This window comes from Anolis sagrei, chromosome 1 (assembly GCF_037176765.1).
Source record: "Anolis sagrei isolate rAnoSag1 chromosome 1, rAnoSag1.mat, whole genome shotgun sequence".
NCBI classification, from domain to species: Eukaryota; Metazoa; Chordata; class Lepidosauria; order Squamata; family Dactyloidae; genus Anolis; species Anolis sagrei.
The window spans coordinates 194,147,104-194,173,180 of NC_090021.1; the positions used below are offsets into that span (position 1 = coordinate 194,147,104).

General features: G+C 36.8%; 1 protein-coding gene across 2 annotated transcripts in view; it reads left to right on the forward strand.

The window, feature by feature from the left end:
* The window catches only part of TLK1 (tousled like kinase 1), a 71,235-nt gene that overhangs the window by 39,582 nt on the left and 5,576 nt on the right, over window positions 1-26,077 (forward strand). For both annotated transcript variants that reach the window (XM_060778911.2, XM_060778920.2), the window contains exons 4-18: window positions 1,398-1,473; window positions 3,816-3,862; window positions 9,115-9,201; window positions 11,018-11,107; window positions 12,881-12,973; window positions 14,102-14,212; window positions 15,357-15,493; window positions 19,692-19,880; window positions 21,367-21,433; window positions 22,068-22,165; window positions 22,647-22,728; window positions 24,071-24,162; window positions 24,247-24,336; window positions 24,685-24,854; window positions 25,714-25,849. In XM_060778911.2, the coding sequence (XP_060634894.2) occupies window positions 1,398-1,473; window positions 3,816-3,862; window positions 9,115-9,201; window positions 11,018-11,107; window positions 12,881-12,973; window positions 14,102-14,212; window positions 15,357-15,493; window positions 19,692-19,880; window positions 21,367-21,433; window positions 22,068-22,165; window positions 22,647-22,728; window positions 24,071-24,162; window positions 24,247-24,336; window positions 24,685-24,854; window positions 25,714-25,849 (1,565 nt within the window). The remainder of the gene's footprint in view (window positions 1-1,397; window positions 1,474-3,815; window positions 3,863-9,114; window positions 9,202-11,017; window positions 11,108-12,880; window positions 12,974-14,101; window positions 14,213-15,356; window positions 15,494-19,691; window positions 19,881-21,366; window positions 21,434-22,067; window positions 22,166-22,646; window positions 22,729-24,070; window positions 24,163-24,246; window positions 24,337-24,684; window positions 24,855-25,713; window positions 25,850-26,077) is intronic.

Consider the following 26,077-nt stretch of genomic DNA (forward strand, 5'->3'; position numbering starts at 1 on the left):
AGTTGAAATTCAGAACAATGAAATAGTTTGCCATAAAATCTTGATGGTAACCATATCTAAAATGAATGTGGTTTTGAAAGTGGAGCACCTTGCCATAGCAAAGCCAGAAATCTCTCTTGGTTTTCCAGATTGCTTGAATGTACATGCCTGATGTAGATTTATGTATCCTATACTTTGGGCTTAGAAGGACAGCATCAAAATAAAATTCTGTCACATGAAGTGAAATTGCATTTTAAAACGATAAAGATTGTCTATCTAAATCTGTATATTACAAAAATAGGAAGGGTTTTTGCCTTCTCTTTTTCACTAAATATAGCTGTTGTTGGTGTTAGTGATTCTACTACTATGCCCATTAAATTTGGCATGTAACAGTTTCTCTTGCACGAGCAGTTGTCTTCAGTAGTATTTCAGAGTTATAGAATTGTCATCTGTTTTAGTTCATGTGGCTGAACTGCAAAAAAGATTTCTAAAAATACCATTATGATTCAGAAATAATCAGCAATGTATTTTTTTTTTCAGAAACCATACTTGAATTTTACTTGTCTGTTAGAAACAATAGGAGTTTCTGTCTCCTAGTATATATATATTTTAAAAATACCACATAGGTTCCAAAACCTTTTGGTTTATTCAATTTTTCTGTTCTGAAATTATCAATTTTACAATTGTTTATCCATGTAGCAAGAAAGACAATATTAAAGATGTACTTTGGGTATTAGAATTTTACTTTTTTAATATATGTCAGAGGTGGTGGTGATGGCGGATGCTTAGAGCATATGTGACTAGTGAAGCATTCATTTATTGTACTTCGGCTCCAATGTATCCGCTTTTCAGCAAAAAATCCTGTGGGTATGGGAATTCAGGATCCAACCTTCAATGTAAATTAGTAAATATTCTTGCAAAATGACTTTGGAACTAAAATTAAAGGCTGTAGTGGAATTTAATGGACTGGATCAGACAGCACACTTAGCATAAGATATTTCACATGCTAGTGCAGGAATCCCTGCCCCACTCTTCCTACTCTGGAAAGTTTCTTAAAAATCAACAACATTTCTGGGATAAGTGGAGGCCCTACTTTGGATCTGAGCTAGTCTTTTCCAGTTTATAGCAATAAGTAGTGCTATTAATAGCCTAGGATTTACTGATTTCCCCTTATCCACCATACTTATAAACTGACATTTTAGAGGGAAAATATTTATAAGTTCAAGCATTTAAGTTTGGTATCCTGATAATACAACATAAATTATTATGTGGTCCGTTTTAGAAATAAGCAAAGCTTCTTATTGTTTGAATGCTTCTTTTAATATACATGCATTGAAATGCTGGCTCCAGTTCTTTTGCCTAAATACAATATTATACTGAGGTGTGGGGGGTTTTTTTTTGTTTTTGTTTTTGCGCAGACTCCTGAGAAAAAACAACTGGAGTCTTCCAGAGGTAGAAAAAGAAAAGCAGAAAGTCAGAGTGAAAGCAGTCAAGGTATGGTATGCATTGTATTACATTAGATAAATGTTGTGTACAGTTGTCAGCTGATCTAAATTTGCTGTTCCTGCAAGGATATTATACTGTTCTGTGGCTTGTTAAAAGTCACACTATTTCTACTCATTGTCTGTATTTACTGGGATACCTAGCTGGGCTGAATCAAAAATAGTCTAATAATCTTACATCAAATTTGGACTCAGGTCATGTATTTTGTAATTGCCTGCTTGTGAGGCAATTAATTTTTCACCAAAAATATTGGAATGTCATTTGTAACTGTCTTGATTTTAGGTGAATTATAAAAATTATATATTTTAAAGTGAAGGGCAATATAAAGTAATGTTAGTAGATGGTAATTTAAAAAAAGAATAGTTACATTGAAAAGTCTTACATAGTACCGTTTTTGTCCTTCAGAACCTTGAAATGGCCTCAGACTAGTTCAGTGGGGACAGGCTTTTGTGTTTGGACATGACACTTTTAGTGGTGTTCACAGCATACTCAATAACATCAGTGGCCATCTTGAGCTGTGTTTAGTTATGTCATGGTTAGTCATATATCAAATCTTTGATTACTGGGATTCCCTCACTCACTCACCAATTTGGGTGGGCAGGGGGATGGAGATGGAACATAGGAGCATCAGTAGGGAGGGCAGGGAAAGAGAATGGGCTGGGGCAAGGAAGGAGGGTGCATGCATGTGTCCCCTCATATGCTCCCTCACTTGGGCAGGGAAGAGGGAGGTGAATGAGAGAAGAGAGCACAGGAGGAAGGGCCCTCATGAATTCTCTCCCTCATATGGGCGGGAGGGATGGCACAATGGAGTTCCAATGTTTATAATAGATTTAAAGCAGGTTTGCACAACCTGAGGCCCTCCAGGTGTTTGGGACTTCAGCTCCCAGAATTCCTGACAATAGGCCTGATTTAGAGTTTTAGTTTGCACATTAGTCTGAATCCAGTGTTTCACCTTGTGACACAGACTCACATATTATGTCGTTAATACATTTGTAGTCCTCACATTTACAAAAACATGGGACTATAAATGTATTGGGAGGCTCACAGTAAATGTTTTAGTATCTTATTGATATATTTATTGGTTTTAATAAAATAATAAAACTATTAAATCTAATAGCATAAAGTTAGCAACAGAGGAAATATAAATATAGCAGATTCATGGCTGCATCAGCAATTTCACTTGATTTTGAAATCTCAATAAATATTTGTCATCACTAAAAGATGTTATATCTCTCGGTAATGCTAAGAGTTACTGTAACATCATCTATAGGTGAGCCTCTTCAGGGAGATCATTCCATAACTGGCGGAGGGAGTCATTTCATGAATAGACTGTGCCCTATATCATTTGTTGGAGGCACTTGAAAAAGGGCTTAAGGTATCAACAGAAATCAGTAGGAAAAAAAAGATTTGGACATAACCGTGTCAACTTAGCCGGGGGGTGGGGCGGGGGTGAGTGAGCACACAAAATGGAGAAGTTTTTTCCTATCCTCCCTTGTAAAAACAAACAAACAAACCAACCACTGTATATCAGTTATGCTGTATAACAGAGCTTTCTGAAGTGTGTGTTGTAACGTATTTGTGCATTGACTGCAGTGTGTAGGTGTGTTGTGTGAACCTAAGGAGAAACCTCAGCATCTATGATGAAATAAAGCAATAAATCATACATTTTAAAATATATAAATGAAAGGTTTATGAGATATATTGTGCTCTCCTACATTTCATTATTACAATTTATGTATGTGTTCACACCTCTTATAAATTCTGGTGTGCTAGTCAAACTGAATTACTGTGTCACAAAACTTTACATGTCTAAAAAGTGTGTCACCAACATGAAATGTTCAGAAAGCTCTGCCGAATAGGCCTCAGATGATTTGGGGGGATTATAAATCACAGGAGGAGGAATGTCACAATGACTAAAGCTGCAATATTTTTGTTTTAAGTTACCAATTGTACCAAGTGAACATGAAATTTGTATGTTCAGAATGATCATAAAATTACTCAGCTCCATCAGAGTCATGAAATTCCATGCTTCAGCAATTCACTAGAGTTTTTCAGTATATTCTTCAAAAAGCTATAAAACCATTTCAGGGCCCATCTACGCAGACCTAAAGTGTGGGGGGTTTGCCAGAGTAGCCTGAGGCATCCAAACAATGCCTCAGGCTACTCCTCAGGACTCTGGCAATCTGGTTTAACCTGGAGTAAACATGGATGCTGGGGTTTGTAGTACAACAAAATCTGGAGAACTGTAGAAATTTCATCCCTTTGCCTATATTATGCAGTGTCAGTTCTAGTAATGGCTCTTGTTTAAAAATGTATTTCTGTTTTTGATTCAGGAAAAAACATTGGGGCACGTGGTCATAAAATTAGTGACTATTTTGAAGTAAGTTCCATTTTTTACTATTAATTCATATGATCTTTCTGTTCATATATGAAATATAACTATTTGAAGAAAAACATCAGTTGCGTCAAATCATCTGGTTTTACATGCTAAAAATTAAGATCAGAATTTTCTGTCTGGATTTGCATATCATCTTAGATAGAATTGTCTCCTTGCATGAGTATCTGGTCTTTGGGAATTATGCTGGGACCACACCTGACATGTGGTCCCAGCATACCATAGAATCATGTTATGTTGCATGACATTATTATAGATGTTCCTTACATTTCTTCCTGTCTGTCATAAGTTTCCAGTAAATGTTACTTGTTTGCAACATGTCTGGTGTCAAGGTGTGGTATATTCCCGCCTTTCTATACCTTACCTTACTAGTCTCCATATGTGCGATTCACAAAGGCCATGAAGAAGAAGGACAAGTTGCATACTTGTAATTGTGTTTCTTCAAGTGGTCCTCTGAGAAGTCACACAACCCTGCCCATTCCTCCCTTCCTCTATGCCAACCTCCTTCTTTCTAACAGTATCAGTGGTCTGGGAACTGGGGCCACCTTTTATGCCTCCGGAGGAGTGGGCAGGGTTACCACCAAAATTCAGAAGCTAGAGCTTGGAAACATTTTCCATTCGAATCTGTGCAGGTGCAGTAAACCCGTATGTGTGACTTCATAGAGAACCACTCAAAGATAACACAGTTAGAGGTGTGCAACCTGTCCTTCCTGTTCATCATCCTAGTAAGTAGCCCCTTATTCTGCATTGAGCCATGGCAGTTGAAGTAGTGTCAAATAGCATTAATTCTACCATGCAGATTAATCCTGAGACACATTTCAGAAGTACTTTATGAATATATGCTTTTAAACAGGAGTTTGGATTAGATGGACCTTGTGGTCCCTTCCAGCTCTATGGTTTTATTATTTTTGTGTTTAGTTATTGTCAGCATAGCTTTTATAGTCTTTACCAATAATAATTCTTACTCTAGCCCCCCTCCCCATCCTGATAGTATATACAATCAGAAGTGTGTATGAAATGGGGTTTATCGACTTAACTGAACAGACTTTAAGAATATCCTTCTATTCAAGGGATGCAGGTGAGGATGCAGCTGAAAGTAATCATAATGAAGTTTTCTGAAACTGGACCTCATCACATTGAGGCCACTAATTTGGGTGATAATGGGGGATTCGCCGTGAATCATGACAAATCCAGCATGGGGAATCTGTTGCCTGCATCAGGGGGTTACTTTAGAGCAGGGGTCCACAAACTTTTTAAATAGAGGGTGTAGAGATGTGTTCATTATAAAGTGTTATTTATAATGTGTTTAAACTGCATTTATGTATTACATTTATTGCCATGGCCTAGCTGTGAGGGATAGGTTGCCATGGTGACAAGACAAGGCAGAAGAGGAGGTGGGCGGAGCTTAAGGAGAAAAAGGTTGGAGTGTGGCAGTTAAGCTCCAGTCCGGTGGAGGAGACCCGGAGAAGAGCAGAGCCAGTTAAGGGCTCTGGGAAATAGCAGAGTCAAGAAAGGACTCTGGGGGAAAGTAGTTTAGTCCGGTGGAGGAGACCCGGAGAAGAGCAGAGCAGAGACCCGGAGAAGGTCAAGGCCCCCCCCCCCGGGAAGTCTTACAGTCTGTCTCACTGGGGGACGGCTGATATGCTGTGAAAGATAACTGCACAGCATGACACTCCTGGGGGGGCACTGTCCAATTGGAAAAATTGTTCCAATTTCAAAAGTTCCCTCAGCTGATGATAATCTTCTACCTCAGACGTCTTTATCCAACTATCAAACAGTTGAGACAATCTAGAGGCCACCTGAGCAAAACTTTGAGTTTTATCTTTCTTCAACGTCCTGAACTTAAATCTATAATATTCAGGAGTCAATCTATATTCCTGTTGAACCTGCTTCTTAAACAGATCATAGTCTCTACAAGACTCCTCCGGCATCTGTCCATAAATCTGTAAAAGTTTCCCACTTATCTGTGGCCTAAGGTAAGTCATCCATTTTTCCTTAGCCACTCCAAAATCACGACAACATCTTTCAAAAGATATTAGGAATTTCTCTGGACAATCGTCCTTGGTATATTTTGGGAATTTCTTCATCAAATCTGGGGTATCCCCTCCAGATCTCCCTTCCTGAACATCACTGGATGTTTGAGACAAAGTCAATCTTTGTTTTTCTAGCTCAAACTCCATTCTCTTCAATTCTAACTCCCGTTCAAATTCTCTCACTCTTTGTCTTTCTTCAAACTCTCTTTCCCTTTGTTTTTCTTCAAATTCTCTTTGTTTCGCCTCTCTCTCCATCTCCAATTGTTTTTCCTCCATCTCCAATCGTCTCATCTCTAATCGTTTTTCCTCCATCTCCAGTTTGTATTTATAAGCCATTTCTGACATAGGCACCGGCTCTGTCTCTATCTCAGAGCCCGAACTTTCTCCTTGGTCTCCCTCTCTTTCTTCAGCCAGCTTTCTCTGCCGCCTGGTAGCCATGTTTTCAACAACTTTTACCTCACAACTTATTTTAAAATTAAACTTAAGGCACTCGATCAGTTGTTACTCGAATCCCGTCGTCTGCCACCAAAAATGTAACGAAGCGTTAATCCCACCGCTTGTCAACCAAAAATGTAAAGAAGCAGCGCTAATCTCACTAAAATGCCACCAATAATTATGTGAGGAAGTATTAATCTTCTTTAATGCCACCAATATGTTTAGAGACGCTGGTTTATGTCTCTGTTTATCTTTAGCTGGGTTGTGAGGTGATTTTGGTAGTGTGGAATGCACCAAGCATAACAGCAATGGAGGAGGCAGGTTTGAAATAAAAAGAGAACAAGTTTTATTGTTAACAGAACGTAATTGTTGCAGTTTTGAGAGTTTGAACTTGGCACAAGGCTTGATGTTACAAAATGGCTGGTTTGAGATACTTTCAGGCTTCTGAATGTTACAAATCTACAAACTCCTTCTTTAGTGAAGTGCTTATACTATTCCAGAGTTCCCTATTGTGAATGTCCACACTGTTTGCCCTATACTCGGAACAAACCACTGATCACCAGTCTTTCCTTACTGGCGATCCTTAAAACCCCCTCTGTTAGATTCTTTAACCTAAGTAATCTAACAAGGTAACACCTTCAGCTCTCTTGCTGAAGAAATATTCACAAATTCTAAGAACTGCTGAATTCTCACAGCTTCACAACAGAGCCCTAACTAACTGGCTCTGCTCTTCTCCGGGTCTCCTCCACCGGACTAAACTACTTTCCCCCAGAGTCCTTTCTTGACTCTGCTATTTCCCAGAGCCCTTAACTGGCTCTGCTCTTCTCCGGGTCTCCTCCACCGGACTGGAGCTTAACTGCCACACTCCAACCTTTTTCTCCTTAAGCTCCGCCCACCTCCTCTTCTGCCTTGTCTTGTCACCATGGCAACCTATCCCTCACAGCTAGGCCATGGCAATAAATGTAATACATAAATGCAGTTTAAACACATTATAAATAACACTTTATAATGAACACATCTCTACAGAGGGCCAGGTCACAGTCCCTCAAACTGTTGGTGGGCCGGATTATAACTTGGAAAAAAATGAATGAACTCCTATGCACACTGCACATATCTTATTTGTAGTGCAAAAACACTTAAAAATACAATAATTAAAATGAAGAACAATTTTAACAAGTATAAACTTATTAGTATTTCAGTGGGAAGTGTGGGCCTGCTTTTGGCTGATGAGATAGGATTGTTGTTGTTGTTGTTGTGTGCTTTCAAGTCGTTTCAGACTTACGTTGAACCTGAGCGAGGGCTGGGTAAATGACCTTTGAGGGCCGTATCCAGCCCCCGGGCCTTAGTTTGAGGAGTATCCAATTTAATGCTTTAGAGTATCCAATTTAAAAAATGTGGTAACTGCAATGGATCACGCAAATTTAAATAAGAAAAAAATTGGAATTCTTAAATTGGATGTCTATAAAGCTTTTGATAAAGTTAATTATAAATTTTTGTTAAGATTTTGTCAGAAATGGAACATGGGAGATTTTTTAAATAAAAAAACACTGCAACAATTGTACAGTAATTGCACAGCAAGAATAAGGGTGAACAATGGAAAGAACGGGAGAAATCTCAATTTCAAATGGGACAAAACAAGGGTGTCCATTATTCCCAACTCTATTTGTAACAGGGGGAACATTGCTGGCCGGCTTCCCTCTGTTCTCTTTGGAACATGGGAAGCCTCTCATGTTCCCGGCACTGCCTTTTATGAACGTTCAACCTCACTTCAAGCTGGAAGTAGATCTACATTGGGATCTGGCAGGCTCCATGCCTGAAGTGATGTCGAACTATTGTAAGATGGGTAATTTTGCCCATCTAATGCGGTTGTTTGTCAGCATACAGAGGAGCTTTCATTCAGCCGGGTACTCATCATTCACTTTCAAGAGCAAATCCTGGATAGTGTTAGTTACTCTCCGCTATCCAGTCTATATGAACTGATAAAGCTTTTGAGAAAAAAATGCTGACCAAATAGACCAATCCTTCATAGCCATGTTAAAGTGAGGTTCATGGAAGATACAGGGAATACCAGTTTTCCACGGCACAATTTTTGTGAAAAGCTGTACACATTTGCTTCCAACTTTGCACAGCTTCTTTGGAGAACTGGGATGAAAGCTGTTCTGATAGTTTATTGTCTCTAATCATTTATTGTCACAAAATGTCAGTATTTTGCAATGTGCAACCATTGTTTACCTTTCTGGCATGAACTGGCAAAAAGGATTTATCAATAAAATCATAGTCTGTCACTAATTTTCTTTGCTTTAGCCATGGATATAAATAAGTGGCGACTCTTTAAATTTACATATGGATTTGGAAGCTTTTCTGCACTTAGTATCTCATAGATTTCTGTGTTATGAAAGAATTGAGAGAAATGCATTCAAACCCTTAACTGCTTGCCTTTTTGGAGGAGCTTCTATTCCTTAACAATAATACTGTAAAATTCCTTTTATGCTTTCTTTCATGTTTAGTTTATTAACAATTTCACAAAACACAGGATAAAACAAAAGTGAAATGAATAAAATAATCAAATGCATTCAGTTTATGATTTTGTTAATGAGAAACTATTGAGCGTATAGACATACCTGGTATCTCAGCAGTCATTACTGTTTTCTTATATATATATTATCTAATTGGTACTGCATTTTGTTACATAATTAAAGATTTGCTCATTCATAGTATTTCCACTGTGTTCAGTAAATGCATTTTTTTTCTTTGACTATTTTCCCCCAGTATCAAGGTGGAAATGGGTCTAGCCCTGTAAGAGGAATGCCTCCTGCAATCCGTTCTCCTCAAAACTCACATTCCGCTCCTTCTTCTGTAAGTGTCGTCTCCAGAAGTCATAACTGGCCAGTACTAAAATCCTCATGCTGTTTTAAAACTGGTTAACAAAAACAATGCCTTGATAGACTGTGTTGTTTTTGCAGCTAGTAACAGACTTTGTTATTCTTAAGACTATTTTGCCTCTTGTCTGCTGAACCAGATGGAATGTGTTTGTCCAAAAAACAGCAGTCCAACCTCTGGTTTGGGTGGTTTCTAGTTTGAGGTGTTGGTGGGCCAAAGTGGTAGAGATGTTATGTTTCTTGTATGTTGTTGTCTATAGGCCAAAATCTTGCCAAAGTTTATGCTGCTTATTTTAAAAAGTGAATCTTTAGGGTGCTGTGGGATTCTTGGGTTTGGGGTTTTGGCAGTAGTGCATTAGCATGGCTTCTCCTTTGCAATTCAAAAAAACAAACAAACACCACCACCACAACCAAGTGTACTAAACATAAATAATAGAATATAAGTTATTGAATAGCCATAATAAAATTAAAGTTATCCTAGGACTCTTTTGTACTCATTGACAACAACTTGTAATGAGTACCTGGCAAATTAAGTGGGATATTGCCTACATATTTTCCTTTGGTTTCCATAATGAAGAGCCCACCTTTTAAAATTAAAGATGAAAATTCAAGGGATTGTAGGGAGAAGTAGGCAACTGTTTTATAGTCATATAGGTTGTGGAAGGGTAAAGATACCATAGAACGTGTGGCAAATGGATTGTGTGTACTTTATTACACCAGGGAAGAGAAATGCTAGAAAGACTGAAATCTCAGTGAATAGAATCTATTTACCTGTCCCTTTTCCTTCACTTTTGATAATGTACAAGGGGATTGAGGAGCAAAATCTCTCATCTTTTTGCTGTTGGTCTGCAGCGTACCTCAGGAACAGAAAGACACAGTTGTACTGTAATCACTTGCACAAATAGAATATCAGTCTCTAGACTGAGGGGAAAAAACTGCCATCAGACAGCTTAAGAAGTAATGCTTTGTTATTTACTCAAAACATTTGACACTTGTAACAGTTTTTTAAACGTGCTGCTAATTTTCATTACGTATATCGCGGTGATCTTTGAGATAATACTGTTTGCTAAAATATTTTGTAGCTGTAGCAAATCAGAGGCCATGTTTCCTTCTGTTGTTGTGCCTCTCTGATGATGGGAGCCTTGTAGCCAAACATCCAGTTCCATTGCGTTTCCTGATAATGCAGTTAAAAAATATCATATGTTTTTTTTCAACCTTTAATTATATGGACAGAATTCTTAGGTTTCTCAAAATAGAAAGGTTGTATCTGAAGAATTGATTATGTTCCATGCAGGAAAAGGTGAAGAGTAAGATACCGATGTTCTTGATTTTCTGCATTCTCTCAGAGACCAATTATGTTATCTTTTTCTTCACTTAAGATATCCCCATTGTCCCCTTAGAGACAATTAGGAATTGGAGTCACACTGAAAATAAATCAAAAACAAAATTGTTCTTTTTTATCAAAAATTCAGAGCCAGTGCTAAAAAAAAGCTGAAGGAAATAGGCAGAGTGACTTCATTCTGTATAGATATACTCCTGTATCTTTGGCAGGAGAGGGCTGTCTGCTTTTTAGCTTAAACCATGAGCAGCTCTTGTGTTTTGTTTTTTTGTGTCATGTTGTTTTTACATTTAGTATAGTAAAGGTTTCTTTCTTTCACTATTACTGGACTGGAGGGAATTCCAAGCATGTATGGTGAATAGAAAAGACCAAGTTTTTATTTCTGCAGTTTGATAAACGTACCTTTCCATTTTTCAGTGAAATAGACATTTTGCAAAAATTTGTACACATCTAGGTTCGGCAGAATAGTCCTTCTCCTACTGCATTGTCTTTTGGGGACCACCCTGTTACACAACCAAAGCAGTTGTCATTTAAAGTTACACAGGTAAGACTTCTGAGTGTTCATTCTTTTCCTTAATGCTAAACAAATTATCACAGCATTTAATCTTTCCTATCAATTGGCTTTTAGTTTAGAAGCAATCCTTCAAAAAAGATTTGTTAAAGTAACATTGTTGTGCTACAAGACGGAGTAGGTACAGATAAGCCATTTTGCTATGTTTGCATTTTACAGTCTCTTTTCATAACACCGCATGACCTCCCAGGAGTCTTTTGAAAAACAAATATTATGACTAAATCCTCAGAGCAGATGCTTTGGGATTTAAGTTCTCGTGATCCTGATAACTGAGGTGAAGATTTGAAAGGAAGAAGGGGAAGAATTCAGATTAATTGTAGAGCTCTTTACTTTACAACCCATCCCCCCAAAGAAACACACAACATTTGTGTTTTTGATTTTGTGTTACCAACACGGCACTGAGCAGTAGTGGTTCTATGATTTCAGAAAGTTTTTTGACAAATCATAGCTTTTTGACAAATCTGTTTTTTCTGGATATTTTGAAGGGGGGGATTGTGGTTTTCTTGACAAAGAGAATTGGTAGTTTTTGCAAAAACTGAAAAAAATGCAATAACACGCTTCTGTAAAGCCTCTATTACTTTAGGAAAGCCAGATGTGTTATTCATAGCTTCACATGGCTTCACATATTAAAAGAATAGGTCATTCAGTAATAATTTTCAAAAATTATTTTGTGTTACACATGGAGCTACAAGATCCTGAACTGTAAGGAATATCTAAGGAAATACTTTCTTTCCCAGATTACGAGGAACAAGATTTCCCACAGCCCACCAATAAAAGCAGAAGAAACCATCAACATTTGTACAACAAAGAAAATTATTTTATCTCCCCATTGTGCCAAACGCTCATTCCCATATAAAGACCTGGAAAAAGGAAATTAAGACTAGGAATTGCAGTGATTTGAGAGGCTGTCACATGCAATTTTACCGTCTACATCAGTGGTTCCCAACCTGTGGGTCCCCAGGTGTTTTGGCTTACAACTCTCAGAAATCCCAGCTAGTTTACCAGCTGTTAGGATTTTTGGGAGTTGAAGGGCAAAACATCTGGAGACCCACAGGTTGAGAAGTACTGTTCTACGTGGTTCTAGAAATAACTTAGGGAGTGGGGATATATTAGCACGGTCTTTAATATTTTATTCATCACAACAAATGAAAATACTATATAATCCATTTGTTTTCCATCGGGGAGGGGGGACTTCTCATTTGTTAAGCCTTCACATCTTTCTGGCCGAGACAAATCAATAATGTGTCATTAGCTACTTCTGCTGTTATTCTATTTTGATTTTACCCAGAATATTAAGACAGCCTTGAAAACTAAGCAATGAAAGAGCTCAGGTGGTTGATTGTTTTCCCCTCATGCTGTCTCTTATGTTTTAACATAAAAGACTCTTGATCCCAAGTGGAAGGGAGGCAACCTTGCTCAATCTTTTTCTTACAGGACTTATAACTCTTAAGGCAAGAGGGTTAGACAGGCATGTGTACAAGAACATAAGGCAGAAACTAGCTCTAATTTTCATGAGCTCCACATCCAGATGGTGCTTTCTGATTAAAACAGAATCCTAATCAGTTACCTGTGTTTTCTTTGAAATAGGGAGAATGTATAGATTTGTTGTTGATGTTCTTGTCTGAAATGAATATGTTACTTTGTCTTAGCCAAATAGGCCAGTGGCAACTTAGAAAATTACATTTCGATGGAATCCATGTTGAATCTGCTAAATGTTTGTATGACCCTTCTTTCCTATTTTCATAGACTGATCTGACAATGTTGAAATTAACAGCACTTGAAAGTAATAAAAATCAAGACCTGGAAAAGAAAGAAGGTCGTATAGATGATTTGCTCAGGGTAAGTGTGACCATGGTATGATTCAGAGAAATATTGGAATACTTGTGTTAAGAAGAAAATATGTACTGTTTTAAAATGACAAGTGACTTAAATGTGTTTGCCTGTAGTCCCAAACAAATACAAAATATAATGTATGAAGCTTACAATTATTTCTTGATTTTCCTTTTCGTGAGAGTCAGTTGTTTTTACTTGTATAAGTTGAGAGTTTCTTATCTCTCAACTTATACAAGTAAAAACAACTGCCAAACTTTTCAAAATCCAAAATTGTCCACATGGGTGGCTAAGATAGAGACAGTTTTGCTTTCACATGGTTCAATGTACGCACATGCAAAACATTATTAAAAATATTATATAAAATTACCTTGTGTGTGTGAACCATAAATTAATTTCATATTTAGATGTAGTTCCCATCTGCAAAATATCTCATTTTCTACATTTATACAAATAGCATATTTTATGCAATGGCTACTATTTATGCCTTTGAGGAGCTTTTTTTCACCATGTAATAGTCTCTTTAAAGGCGCAGCTGCACGGGCAGGTGAATCCTCACCCGCCCACACAGCTGAGCCCTCAAAGCAGGCATCCTCAAACTGTGGTCCTCCAGCTGTTTGGGCCTTCAACTCCCAGAATTCCTGACAATTGAACAAGCTTGTTAGGGCCCAAACAGCTGGAGAGCTGAAGTTTGAGGATGCCTGCCTCAAAGCATAGCTGCGGTGGGGAGAGGTAGATGGACTGGTTCGAGCTGTGGAAGCTTGCCTTGGAGAGGCAATGGAGTAAATGAACTCGTCATCCCACCCTTCCGCAGCTATGGTGGGACAGACTCATGGATGGATGAAGCTCCCTTTGCATAATATTCATGCCTGTGACCCAAAGGTGCAAATATTATGCAAGGAAATCAAAAATACCAAAAAAGGGCTATGTAACTATTATGTAATGAAATATGGTACAGGTATTCCAAAATCTGAAATCCAAAACACTTTTGGTCCCAAGCATTTTAGTTAAGGTTATGTAACTTGCCCTGGAAATTCTTTTTTTCTGAGAATTCAAGAGGAAATTTCAGTTTTTGTGGTATTTGCATGTGTTTTGAAATCATCATAAATAATAAACATAATTTCTTTTACTACTTAGGCTAATTGCGATCTACGACGGCAAATAGATGAACAACAAAAATTACTTGAAAAATACAAAGAAAGATTAAACAAATGCATTTCAATGAGCAAGAAGCTTTTAATTGAAAAAGTAAGTTGATATTTTTTTTTTATTTAAAAAGGTCTAAGCTCAAAAACAAAGAACATATAGTCATCTTGATACTTTAGGTTCGGTAGCTGTGGTACAAAAAGTAATTTATCCAATTCCAGTAAAGATCCATAATGGATAACAAGGTGGATAAAAGACTGGAGGGAGGAGCTTTGACTATAACAATAGAAAAATTGCTTTGCAATGGCTCAGACCACAGGAGAAGGTATTATTATATACCAGGTGGGGCAAAAACTTAGGATTTGTCCTGTTCCTGTATCTTCTTCTTGGGATGAAGTGCCTGGCAAAAGAAACATATGCACTGGAGTGGTAACATTACATTTTTGATTGGAGCTTCCATAATCCTATAACCAACCTGGCCAGTTGATTATTCTCCCAGGATGGTTGTTATAGTATGACTTCAAATTGTTTCTGATTTATGCTGACCCTAAGGTTTTTCTTCGCTATGTTTGTTCAGGTGGGTTTTTGCCTTTGCCACCTTCTAAGACTGAGGAAGTGTGACTTGCCCAAGTCACCCAGGGTTTTCCATGGCTGAATGGGAATTTGAATTTTGGTCTCTGGAGTTGTAATCCATTGTTCAAATCCACAACACAACCCTGTCTTCTTCCAAGTCCTGCATAACATTAAAAGGCCTTAGGGGGTAACATTGATTGTATGGCATTTAAACACAGAAATTGACTTAGTGCAGCAGTTGATCTTACCATCAAATTCCAAGCTGATAGAAGGGAGACTAGCTGAGTGGGAAGTGATGGCTTGCCTGCTGGGAAATAGGTGCTCTGTTTGAGCAGAAAGCTGTATGTAATCTACATTGGATCTTGCACATAGAGAAAAAGTGTTTTTTTCTGTTCTGGGTTTAACCTCCCCTCCTCTGTGCTCAGATTTTGTCTCTCAACTTTCAGAAGCCTGTGAAATGCAAGCTCTGAGACCATGGAAGCAGACATAACAGTCAGCTTGGAAATTCTTTTTCTAATTATGAGAATATGCGTTGTCTTTGCAAAACAGAAGCCTTGAGATAAACTATTTTGATTCAAGACAGTGAATTAGTAACTATCTTGCATTTGTTAGACGAAATATCAATTGCTGGGAATGACTCAGAAAGTAACTGGTAGTATTTTGGTTTTCTTAGAGCACGCAAGAGAAGCTGGCAAGCAGAGAGAAGAGTATGCAAGACAGATTACGCCTTGGGCATTTTACAACTGTTCGACATGGTGCTTCATTTACTGAACAGTGGACAGATGGTTTTGCATTTCAAAATCTTGTGAAGTTAGTCAATATTGTGTTTTTAAACTGTTTAGTAATTACCAGTTCTCTTGAGTGGGTGTTTTGTATTATTTAACATTCTTTGAGATTTACTTTTACATATATCACATTATATTCTCCTTTTTTGAATACAGCAGAGACCTTTTTTAATCTACAGAAATTTGAATTCTCTGCATCTTGTTACCTTTGAAAACAAGCAAATATTTCATTATAGTTTCCTTTGAACCTTATAAACAAATCAAAATATACTAAATGAGTACTGTATACATAGAAAATTGTAAACCTAAACTAATGAATTTTCAACCAGCCCATGACTGCTGGGTTGACTGCTGGTCACATGATCTAGGAAGGTGTCTGTGATAAAAGACATATTTCTGCACCAGTGTGATTTGCAATCAATTAAGATAACAAGAATTTAGTTGATTTTATTGGTGGTTTTTGCTATACTAAAACAAGTGAATGTCTGTGTGGCAGTCTAAACCTGTTGCCATTAAAAGAGCAAGCTCAATAAAATACTTGAGTAAAGATTGCTCAGAAGGGGATGATACAGGGAAGCAGATAATTTAGAAGGATGAAAGGAAAGGAGAATTGGTGTACTGATATATCTTAATTAACTAAGTTTCTGACTGTGAACCTCCTTTTTATAAAATTGTCAGCACCCCTTCCTTATCTTCTGCTAGCTGAAAATTTCTATGAGTATTGCCAGTGGAGAGATTGGAGAAACGGATTTTTGGTGTTGGGTTGTAGTAGTATATCTGTGAGGGCTTGAGGTAGGAAAGAATGTCATCCCCCCCCCCACCTGATCGTACTGTAGCCCTGTGGGCTTACTTGCAACAGGTCGGGTCAATAGCAACTGCCCCAGAATCACTTACTGAGCACATGTAAATAGTAAAGCAGAGCGCAATAGCAAAGCAATATATTATTATATTAAATCATAATATAAAGGAAAATTTAATCCCTTTGACTACATTCTTTTCCACTGATCTATTTATATATTACATTCAAAATTTCTTGGCTATTTTATCATACAATATTTCACATGTTTGTCCTTCATCACAAATTTATTATTGTCAGACATATTTTGATGATTTATTACTTGACTGACTTGCCAACTTGCATATTGACTTTGTATCTTTTGCATAGCTTGGCACAATTTTGTACAAATTTTCTGAGACTGTTTAGCATATGAACATCACTCAAAAATGACATTTGATGAATAAGATGTCCTTTCTTTTTTAGACTAATCAGTAAAAATTGTTTGTCACTCTTGGTGGTTTAAAGCTTTATGCTTTGGAAGTACAGCTTGAATATCAGTATATTTCATTTTTTTTCCAAAGTAGATAACCCAGCCTTCCCATAGCCATGCTTTTCATCAGTTAAAGAACTGTATATGTGCATCTCTTCATAAATACCCAGTAAGTCCTTCTTCGTGGTATTTGTGACTTTGATAAATGGGATTGTCTACCCCTGCAAGATCATTGCTCAGAACCTTCTAGACCTATTATGTACACATTTTGTGGTACATACGAACAGTGTCAAAGCCTTCGACAATACAGTGTCATTCCTGCTCATTCCATCATTTCCCTGGGCACTGAAGCAGCATCAGCATTGAAGAAACTGTTGAGTTTATTTGGTCTGTCTTATGGTTAACAACATAATCTTATCTTGGATTTCTCTTGACTTCTCACTTATTTTGTCTTAATTTTGGGTTCTGATTTCTGCTTAACTTAATAATTTCAGTAAAGTACAGTTATCCCTCCACGTTCGTGGAATTATTTATTTGTAGATTGCTATATTTTCTGCTGCTTTCACTGCTGCTCTTCATGTGACAAAAAAAAATATCTCTAGGCACTTTCAAGTCCTCCAGCATGAATCTGTGCTCAACATCTGTGGAAAGGTGACCATACAATCCCATTGACCGACCTACAAATACCTAGAGAGAATGCTTCTCTGGGCATTTGTAGGTCCTCAAGCATAACATTATGGTCAGCTTCCAGCTGAAAACTTGAACCTTGATCTTTTGGAATGTCAAGTTCTGCATATAGCCCATATAATTTAGAAGCATCACTCTTGGATCTTACTCTCCCCCTATTGCAAGAATGGAATTGGTTTGCAGTACTGAATTTGTAGGACACGTATTATTATATCACAATCTGGCTGTTTCACAGGTGTTTCCTTTGTTTTGCTGTTGGAAGAAGGGCCCATTGTTTTTGCATTCTCCCATTCAGACTTTTCACTGCTCCTCTGGTCTTTACAAAGTGCATGCCAGTTGTGGCAGCATGACTCACACTGCAAGAGATCTTGTTACCAACTCTTGGGCTCACCTTGTCAACAACATCCATCTCATACTTCACCTTTTGAACTAGTTGGCCCTTATTGTCAGTTTTGAGAAATCTTATCTAGAGCAATCCTAGTAGATGAAATTCACTGAAGCTCATCTGGATGCTCATATTTCTGCAGCGATTTTGCCCGATTATTATCTGAGGTGTGCACTGCCTAAACAAATGGGATGATACAAAAATCAAGTACTCATGTGAATTTCACCCTCCTTCTATGGAGGCAATTCCCATCTTTGTGATCCATCTTCCAGGAAAAGACAATGTCATAGCAGGTGCTTTCAGCAGGACAGCAGTTTATTATCATGAGTAGAAACTGTACTCAGGTACGCTCAAGAAGATTTTAAAGAAATTGGACTCTCCAGAAGTATCATCAATTTACCTTGGCTAGGAACAACCATTGCTGGGTTTTCGGCTCTAGGACTTACTGAGAGAAGGGCTTACACAGTGATGTTTTCCTATTTCATTGGTGAGGCTTCATTATATATGCTGGCTCTCCATTTTTCCTAATTGCTAAGGCGATAGACAAAATCTAGAAGAATAAGGAAAAGTGCATCCTGGTAACACTGGGATGGCCCAAGTCCCTACACCTCATTCAGGGCAACCATGTCAAGCCACCATATTGTTCAGACCACTACACAATTTACAACAGGCAAGTAAGACTCTTGGATTTGGACACTGAGGCTGACTGCCTGGAAGGCTCCTGCCTGCAGCTATTCATTGCTGCTGTGCATAGGCCTGCCACCCAGTATGAGTATAATATTCTTTTTCCCTTCTGTTGCTTCAAGGGACACATTGATCATGTGCTGGAGTTTCTCCTTTCTTTGTCAAACAGGCATCTCTCTCTATTCTATTAAATGTTACCTGGTAGCAATTTAATTTCCAGATCATTTGCAAGCTTTCATTTTTCCATAATCCTTTGGTTAAATGCTCCCAAAGAACTACAAGAACCTTCACCTTCTAGCATCAGGTCCTACACCACAATAGAGTTTGGAGTTAGTCCTTAAATTCTTTAGGAAATGCTTCAAGCCAATGGTGTCTAGTGACATCCATCTACTTATCTGGAAGACTGCCTTCTTGAAGAGCCGCAAAACTATGTGGCCTTAAGGGAGATCAGCCTTATGTGAGATTTCACAAGAACCAACATAGGTCTTAGATTAGATGTTTCCTTTCTACCAAAAGTAGTGTCAGCCTTTTGCCTGAATCAGGATATTGTCTTGCCTGCATTAGCACAGACGACTACTTTCAACCTTGAGCATTCTTTCATTACCTTGTTCTTTGTCAAATGCTAACATTTGATGTGCACAACACTGGCTTCCAGTTGTTTTTCCTCCCTCCTTCCAAGGACTTCAGCTAAATGAAAAGTGTGATTTATATTTTTAGTGATATATTTATTTATATGTAGATTATTTTTGTGTGTTTTAAAATTATGTTATAATTTTATACATTCCTCAATTGATACTGATTTCATATTCTAACGTTCAGCTACAATAGATCTACCAAATCTATAGAATTTACATAAGTGTTAACTTACCAAATTCCTATTGATTCAATAGTTGGAATGAATAACTTCCTTTAGGTTTACATTTAGGGTCATTTAGGCTCTCAGATTCTTGGGTGCCCATTGTATTACCTTTCCTTTCTTAAATTAAAACAAGCTTCAGTTGGAGAGAGGGATTGAAGCAGAATTATGATCTCATATTGTAGGAAATTGATGTGATATGAAACGGCAGAGTAAGACAATAAATTTCTACGTCATTTTGCTGCTCTTTTAGAGGGTTAGCTTGAATCCACAGGTCAGAAAGATTTTTTAAAAGAGTACAGATCCTGAAATCATTTTTAAAAAAACGTTTTTGGGTTTGCAGGCAACAAGAGTGGGTGAATCAACAAAGAGAAGATATTGAGAGGCAAAGGAAACTTCTTGCAAAGCGAAAACCTCCATCTACAAATAATTCTCAGGCACCCTCTGCCAATTCAGAACCTAAACAGAGGAAAAACAAAGCTGTCAACGGAGCAGAAAATGACCCATTTGTTAGACCCAATTTACCACAGTTGTAAGTTCAGAAATATTTGTTTGCTTTTTGTGTATAAAAGGCAAGATAAAAAGTACCTGTCATGACAGGGAACCACCGTCATCCATGAGTAGCATTTCATTCATATGACCAATAAAATGAAATGAAAGGAGGGTGGAAATGAAACAGCCTTCCCAGCTTGTAAGTGACCTTCTTGTCATTCTCTGCAAAGTGTACTTGTCTTGCCACTTCAAATAGACATATTCATTTCAGCTTTTCTTGGCCTACTCCATAGTTTTCTGTGGAACCAATGAAAGTTTTCAACCTTGATCTTGTATTTTGGCCTTTCTCAGTTATGACAAAGAGATAAACCTGAGAACTAATAATTTTATGATTATTTTTTTGGTCACAGAGATTTTGTAAATGTAGGTTGTGGTCTTCTTGGTTTGTAGGCTTCACTCATACAGGTTCTAAACCTGTGCAGCTCAATCAGAATGTTAAAGAACTCAAAGGCCTATGATGGTAACTCCACGTTGGTGTCCCTGTGTCTGGTTGTTCCTGGTGCTTTCCTTATCATTTCAGCTTCAGCTACCTTCAGCCTGTACAATGACACCTCTGTGAAGAGTGTCCTGTTGCTTCTTCATTGCATAGATAAGCCGACTACGGCTGTTTGTCCTCTAATTCACCCCCACATTTCCTTATATATATATATATATATGTTTAGAAATCATATCCCCTTAACTCCAAGAAAAATCTTGAATACGGGTACGCCAACTAGGTGAAATTAAAGCACCTGGTTTCATTGCTACTGGCTGAGGATAAAAAAGGTGGAAGAAACCAAGGAAATCAACTGTGGGCCAAGGTTCATCTGCACTAATTGCATTTTTCTTCATCATCTCATCTGACATTGCAGAACCAAATGCCAATTTTAAACTGGCTGCATCTGTGATGCTCAGCCAGGGAACGCTATATCATTGTTGTCTCTTTATCATCCATTTTATTGCTGGAGAAGGTGCAAGGGCTCACTTGATTGGTATTTTGCTGTAATAGAACAGGCATATTAAATGGGTAACAGTATTAATATTAGCTAGTTAGTTAATTAATACTAAAGCCAATATTAAATATTAGTATCAAATTATGTAATGCTGTCACAGTATAGTAGGCTCTTCGTATCTAAAGATTCTGTATCCATTGATTCATCCTACCACTGCTTGAATATTTTTAAAGAATTGAAAAAACAAACATTGGATTTTACTGTTTTTGGGAGCCCAATTTGCTGCACCTCTGTATATAATGTGATTGTACTGTACATACTTTTACACTCCACTTTCAAAAAGGAATTCCTCCTGAATGCATTTTGTTTCCTAGCTTAAGAAGTCTTGTTGACCAGTGCATTGTCTAGATTTGATTCAGACATTTGATTAGATAATCCACAATATAGACACATTCTACATATTAGATTAAAATAAAAAACACAACTATTTTTATTTAGTTTAAAATAGTTAATTATCAGTTGTAACTCTTGCAGGCTAACACTGGCAGAATACCATGAACAAGAAGAAATTTTCAAGCTAAGATTAGGACATCTCAAAAAGGTATGTTTAAATTCTGCTGCTTTAGTCAAACAAATTAATTGAAATTAAAAACTGAATCTACTCTACAGTAATGTCTGTTTTTCTTGACCATCAACATAGGTATATCTACCAAAAACCATTTGTTTACTTTTTACAAAAAATAAATTTGTTTCTTTTTTATCATTACTGATGTTTTAAAAATATTTTTGACAAAATACCATGCAAATTGGGTTTTATAGTTTTCACATGACATTGATTTATCATTATTGGGTCATAAATACATTATTTTGCCATATCGGTTGATTTCCAAAGTTACACATCTACTTTGTCCATTTTCAAGAATGGGTTGTAATGTTTGATTTCTGTAAAAAGATTGCTGTATGTCTACATACCCGGAAAGGCCCCTTAACTGTGGGGTGCAAAATTGCTGCTCTAGCCCTTTTGGTTGTCTTTGCTTCCCAAACCCTTGTGTGTAACTTATATAATTGCTTTGAGTTGGGATCCACCAAAAACTGATGTTTCAGCTTTCATAAGACAAAGCCACTGCTGGAGGCAACTTTTTGCAGATTGATCTTTCATAGTTACCTTTCACCAGCTGTATCTGCATAAAACATCCTCCTTTCTAAATACAAGTTCATTCTTTTTTTATTTGCAGGAAGAAGCTGAAATACAAGCTGAACTTGAACGTCTGGAAAGAGTTAGAAATCTCCACATACGAGAGCTAAAAAGAATAAACAATGAAGATAATTCACAGTAAGGAAGTAGATTTTAATCTTGCACATTACTTTTGGTAAATTCTACTTTTGGAGTAAAGATGGCACAAGGATACGCACAGTACATTCTTAACTGGATTTTATTTTATTAAGATTGTGTAAAAGTACTTTTGGGATTCAGAATTACTGAAGCTAAACAATTGACAGGCTTTTTAAAAATGTTGCAGGGATTGCTATTTAAAACAGAAAGATGTTTCAGCATTGAGATGTTATAAGTAAGCCTCCATTCAAATGTTGCAGTCACTTACTAAGAAAAATGTTAGTATTGGCCCTGAACTCCTGCCAAGTTGTACAGGCCTGATTTATATTGTTAAATTGGTGTCCATGTTTTACAAAGTAAATTAGAATGTGCTAAGTTTTCTTTTGTGTCAAAGATTTGGAGCCAGCTTTTTTCATTGTAAAAAGTATTAAATATTGCATTTGATTTTTAGTGAACAGTGTTTATGCTTTAATATTTTAAGGTTCAAAGATCACCCTACGTTAAATGAACGGTACTTGTTGCTTCATTTACTTGGTCGAGGTGGCTTTAGTGAAGTATATAAGGTAATGTCCCCTTTTTAATATATATATAGATAATTTTCTTAAATTCTGTACTCACTAAAATGCTGTTAATCCAAATAGGAATGAAAGCTTCAAAATTTGCCAGTATGTCAGAAGAGAAATGTGTATCTTTTCCTCTAAAACATTATTATATGCAATGTGTTCAGCCTCAATTATATCCCACAACCTGTATCACAGGATCTCAAGGTGGCATAAAAATAAATCAATATTAAAAACATAGAACAATTTAAAATTTGAATTGTAATTTCAAATAGATAAAATTGCATATTAAATTATTACACCTAGCATTATATCTGAATAAAACTGGTGGATTTGTTTTATTGATTAATATGCACACGATGAACAAAATAGTTTTATAATAGCCTAGCCAGTAAAATTAATTTATCCACCATAAATACAAAAGGCAGTTATATGTCTCCGTTCATTCACAAAGACTGAAAGCTATACTTGAGGTGATACTTCACTGATACCTAAAATATTGTAAGAAAGACACCAGCTGGTAGTATCTGAAAGAAAGCTATGCAGTTTGGATGCCACTATCAAAAAGACCCTTCTTCTGATAGCCTCTTGCTTAATTTCAGGAGAGGGCAACAGCTAGATTTTGGCTTCCACAATAGTTTTCGGGTCGCTTACTGAGAAAATAGATAATTGTGGTTGTTTTCTTATCCATGCAGAATATGCACTTGTGTTCATGTTTCAGGTTTGGTTGTACATCTCCCTTAGCTTATTTATTTATTTATTATTGGTATACCGCCCTTCTCAACTCGGAAGGAGACTCAGGACGGTTCACAGTGTTGGCAACAATTCAGTGACAGATTTTTTTTGTTATTGGTTTGTTATTGGTTATAAGTGACATTTCTGCATTGATAAGGGTTTTTCAAAGAATAGCTCCAGAGTAAAACTGGAGCAGGTAAGGGGAGAAAGAGTGAGGAAGAGTTTTAGTTTAAACTGAACTAGTCCCTGGGATCGGAGCCTCAGTTTGAGGTTTGTAGAATAGAAATCTGACAATATCTTGAAAGGAATAGTGAATATTATGGTAATTATTCTCTTGTAGATAAGTGTGCCAAGTGGGCAATGGTTTCAAATTGTAGAAATTTCAAATTGTAGAAATGATGGGGCTTTGCTGAACAACTCCTTGAGTAGTTTGAGAAGAATGTAATGGTTATTCAAATAATGTCAAATAGTTTTCATTATTCAACTCAATGTAAGGCACGTTCCTACATTCTTATAGTGAAGTATGGCTTAGTGTTTTTGTTTGAAGCTTTAACCCACATTTAAGGGGAAGGGGCTCATACTTTGTCTGCCATTTTCATTGATCTTGCAGGCTTTTGATCTCTATGAACAAAGATATGCTGCTGTCAAGATACATCAGCTTAACAAAAGCTGGCGAGATGAGAAAAAAGAAAACTATCACAAGTAAGCGTTATTTCAACAAACACTTTTTAACTCTTTAGTAAATTACAATAATATTTGAGTGGTCTCAATTCATTCTCTCTTTAGGCATGCCTGCAGAGAGTATAGAATACACAAAGAACTGGATCATCCAAGGATAGTAAAGCTATATGACTACTTTTCACTAGATACAGATACGTAAGTGTGCAGCCTGACATCTTTTATGTTTTCAGAGAAATATGATTAATGCCTTACTTGAGAATTTGGTTTGAATATTATAAGTCTAATTGCTGTAGGTTAAACCATTGAATCATTTGCTTAATAATAAGCCAGCACTTATGCAAATTCCCATTGAGTTGCTCTAGCTATGTGTAATTTTGTAGTTCTGACTTGCTTTGCAGATATTTTTAAATATTGTAAACATTTTTTTTACATCTTAAAGAATGCATAATTATAGAAATGTTGTATTACGTTCATGATCATATTTTTATTGTATGTTTCAAATCGGGGTTTGGAGGGAACTAATTTTATTTTCTTCCTTTTTAGGTTTTGTACAGTATTAGAATATTGTGAAGGCAATGACTTGGATTTCTATCTTAAGCAACATAAACTAATGACTGAGAAAGAAGCCAGGTCCATTGTAATGCAAATAGTAAATGCACTGCGATATCTCAATGAGATTAAGCCACCTATAATCCATTATGATCTTAAACCAGGTAAATTAGAACTATGGGACACATCACACATAACATGTTGTCTCTGTAAAACCTGCTTATCTTTCCAGGCCTGTTAGTAGTCCTGTCGACTCTAACCCCCAACCCCTTCCTGAATCTGTCCCAATCCAAGTTCATAATTGTTGCAGGGTTCTTTTATGCAGTATGGTTCATTGAATTCATCTTGAATCTTGAATTCATGACAGGGGGAACAACCTACATTGACTTTAATTCTTTACAGAAATGTCTGTCAGTTTGTCTATCACAATGGTTCCCAACCTTTTTTTGACCAGGGACCACTCTCCAACATTAATAAGAGGGTTTCGCGAGACCAATAAGACATTGGTCATACATTGAGTAAATTCGTTTTTAATATGTGATATGTGGTTAAGAGTCCATGAATAAATTTTAGATAATCTGACTGTTGATATGCCTATGTTTGGAGCATTTCAGTTATGAAAAGCACATCAGCTCATCAGAATGTAATATAGGTTGTGCATCCCTTGTCTGAAATGCTTGGGACCAAAAGTATTTTGGATTTCAGATTTTTTTTTCAGATTTTGGAAAACCTGTATTTTCATACACCTACATAATGAGACGCATTGGAGGAGGGACCTAACACTAAACCTAAAGTTCCAGTATGTTTCACATAGATCTGAAACAAAAAAAGGCTGTATATATAGAACATTTAGAAAGCAAAGCTGTCACACACTCAGCCACCCTTGTGCACAATTTTGAAGTTTGGAGTGTTTTGGATTTCAGAATTCCAGATAAGTGATGCTCAACCTGTATTAAGATTTTGAAATATTTAAAGTGCTAGACTTCTTTTATTATTAAAAAAACCCTCTTTCTCTCTGGATAGGAAACATCCTTTTGGTAGATGGAACAGCATGCGGAGAGATAAAAATAACAGACTTTGGCTTGTCCAAAATAATGGATGATGATAGTTACGGTGTAGATGGGATGGACCTAACTTCACAAGGAGCTGGAACATACTGGTAATTTTATTGGTCTCCATTTCACAAATACGTTGTTTAGTAACATCATGAACATTGCTTTATATACCCTTCATACCAATGTAATTATATTGATCTAGATATGTTTGGTGCCCTTGGTTAATTCAGTTTTGTATCCCAGTATTCTTCTATTAATAAAAGTGACAGATATGAATATGTTATCCAAGTTGTTATAAGGATTTATTGTCTGATTTCTGACTTTCCATTAAT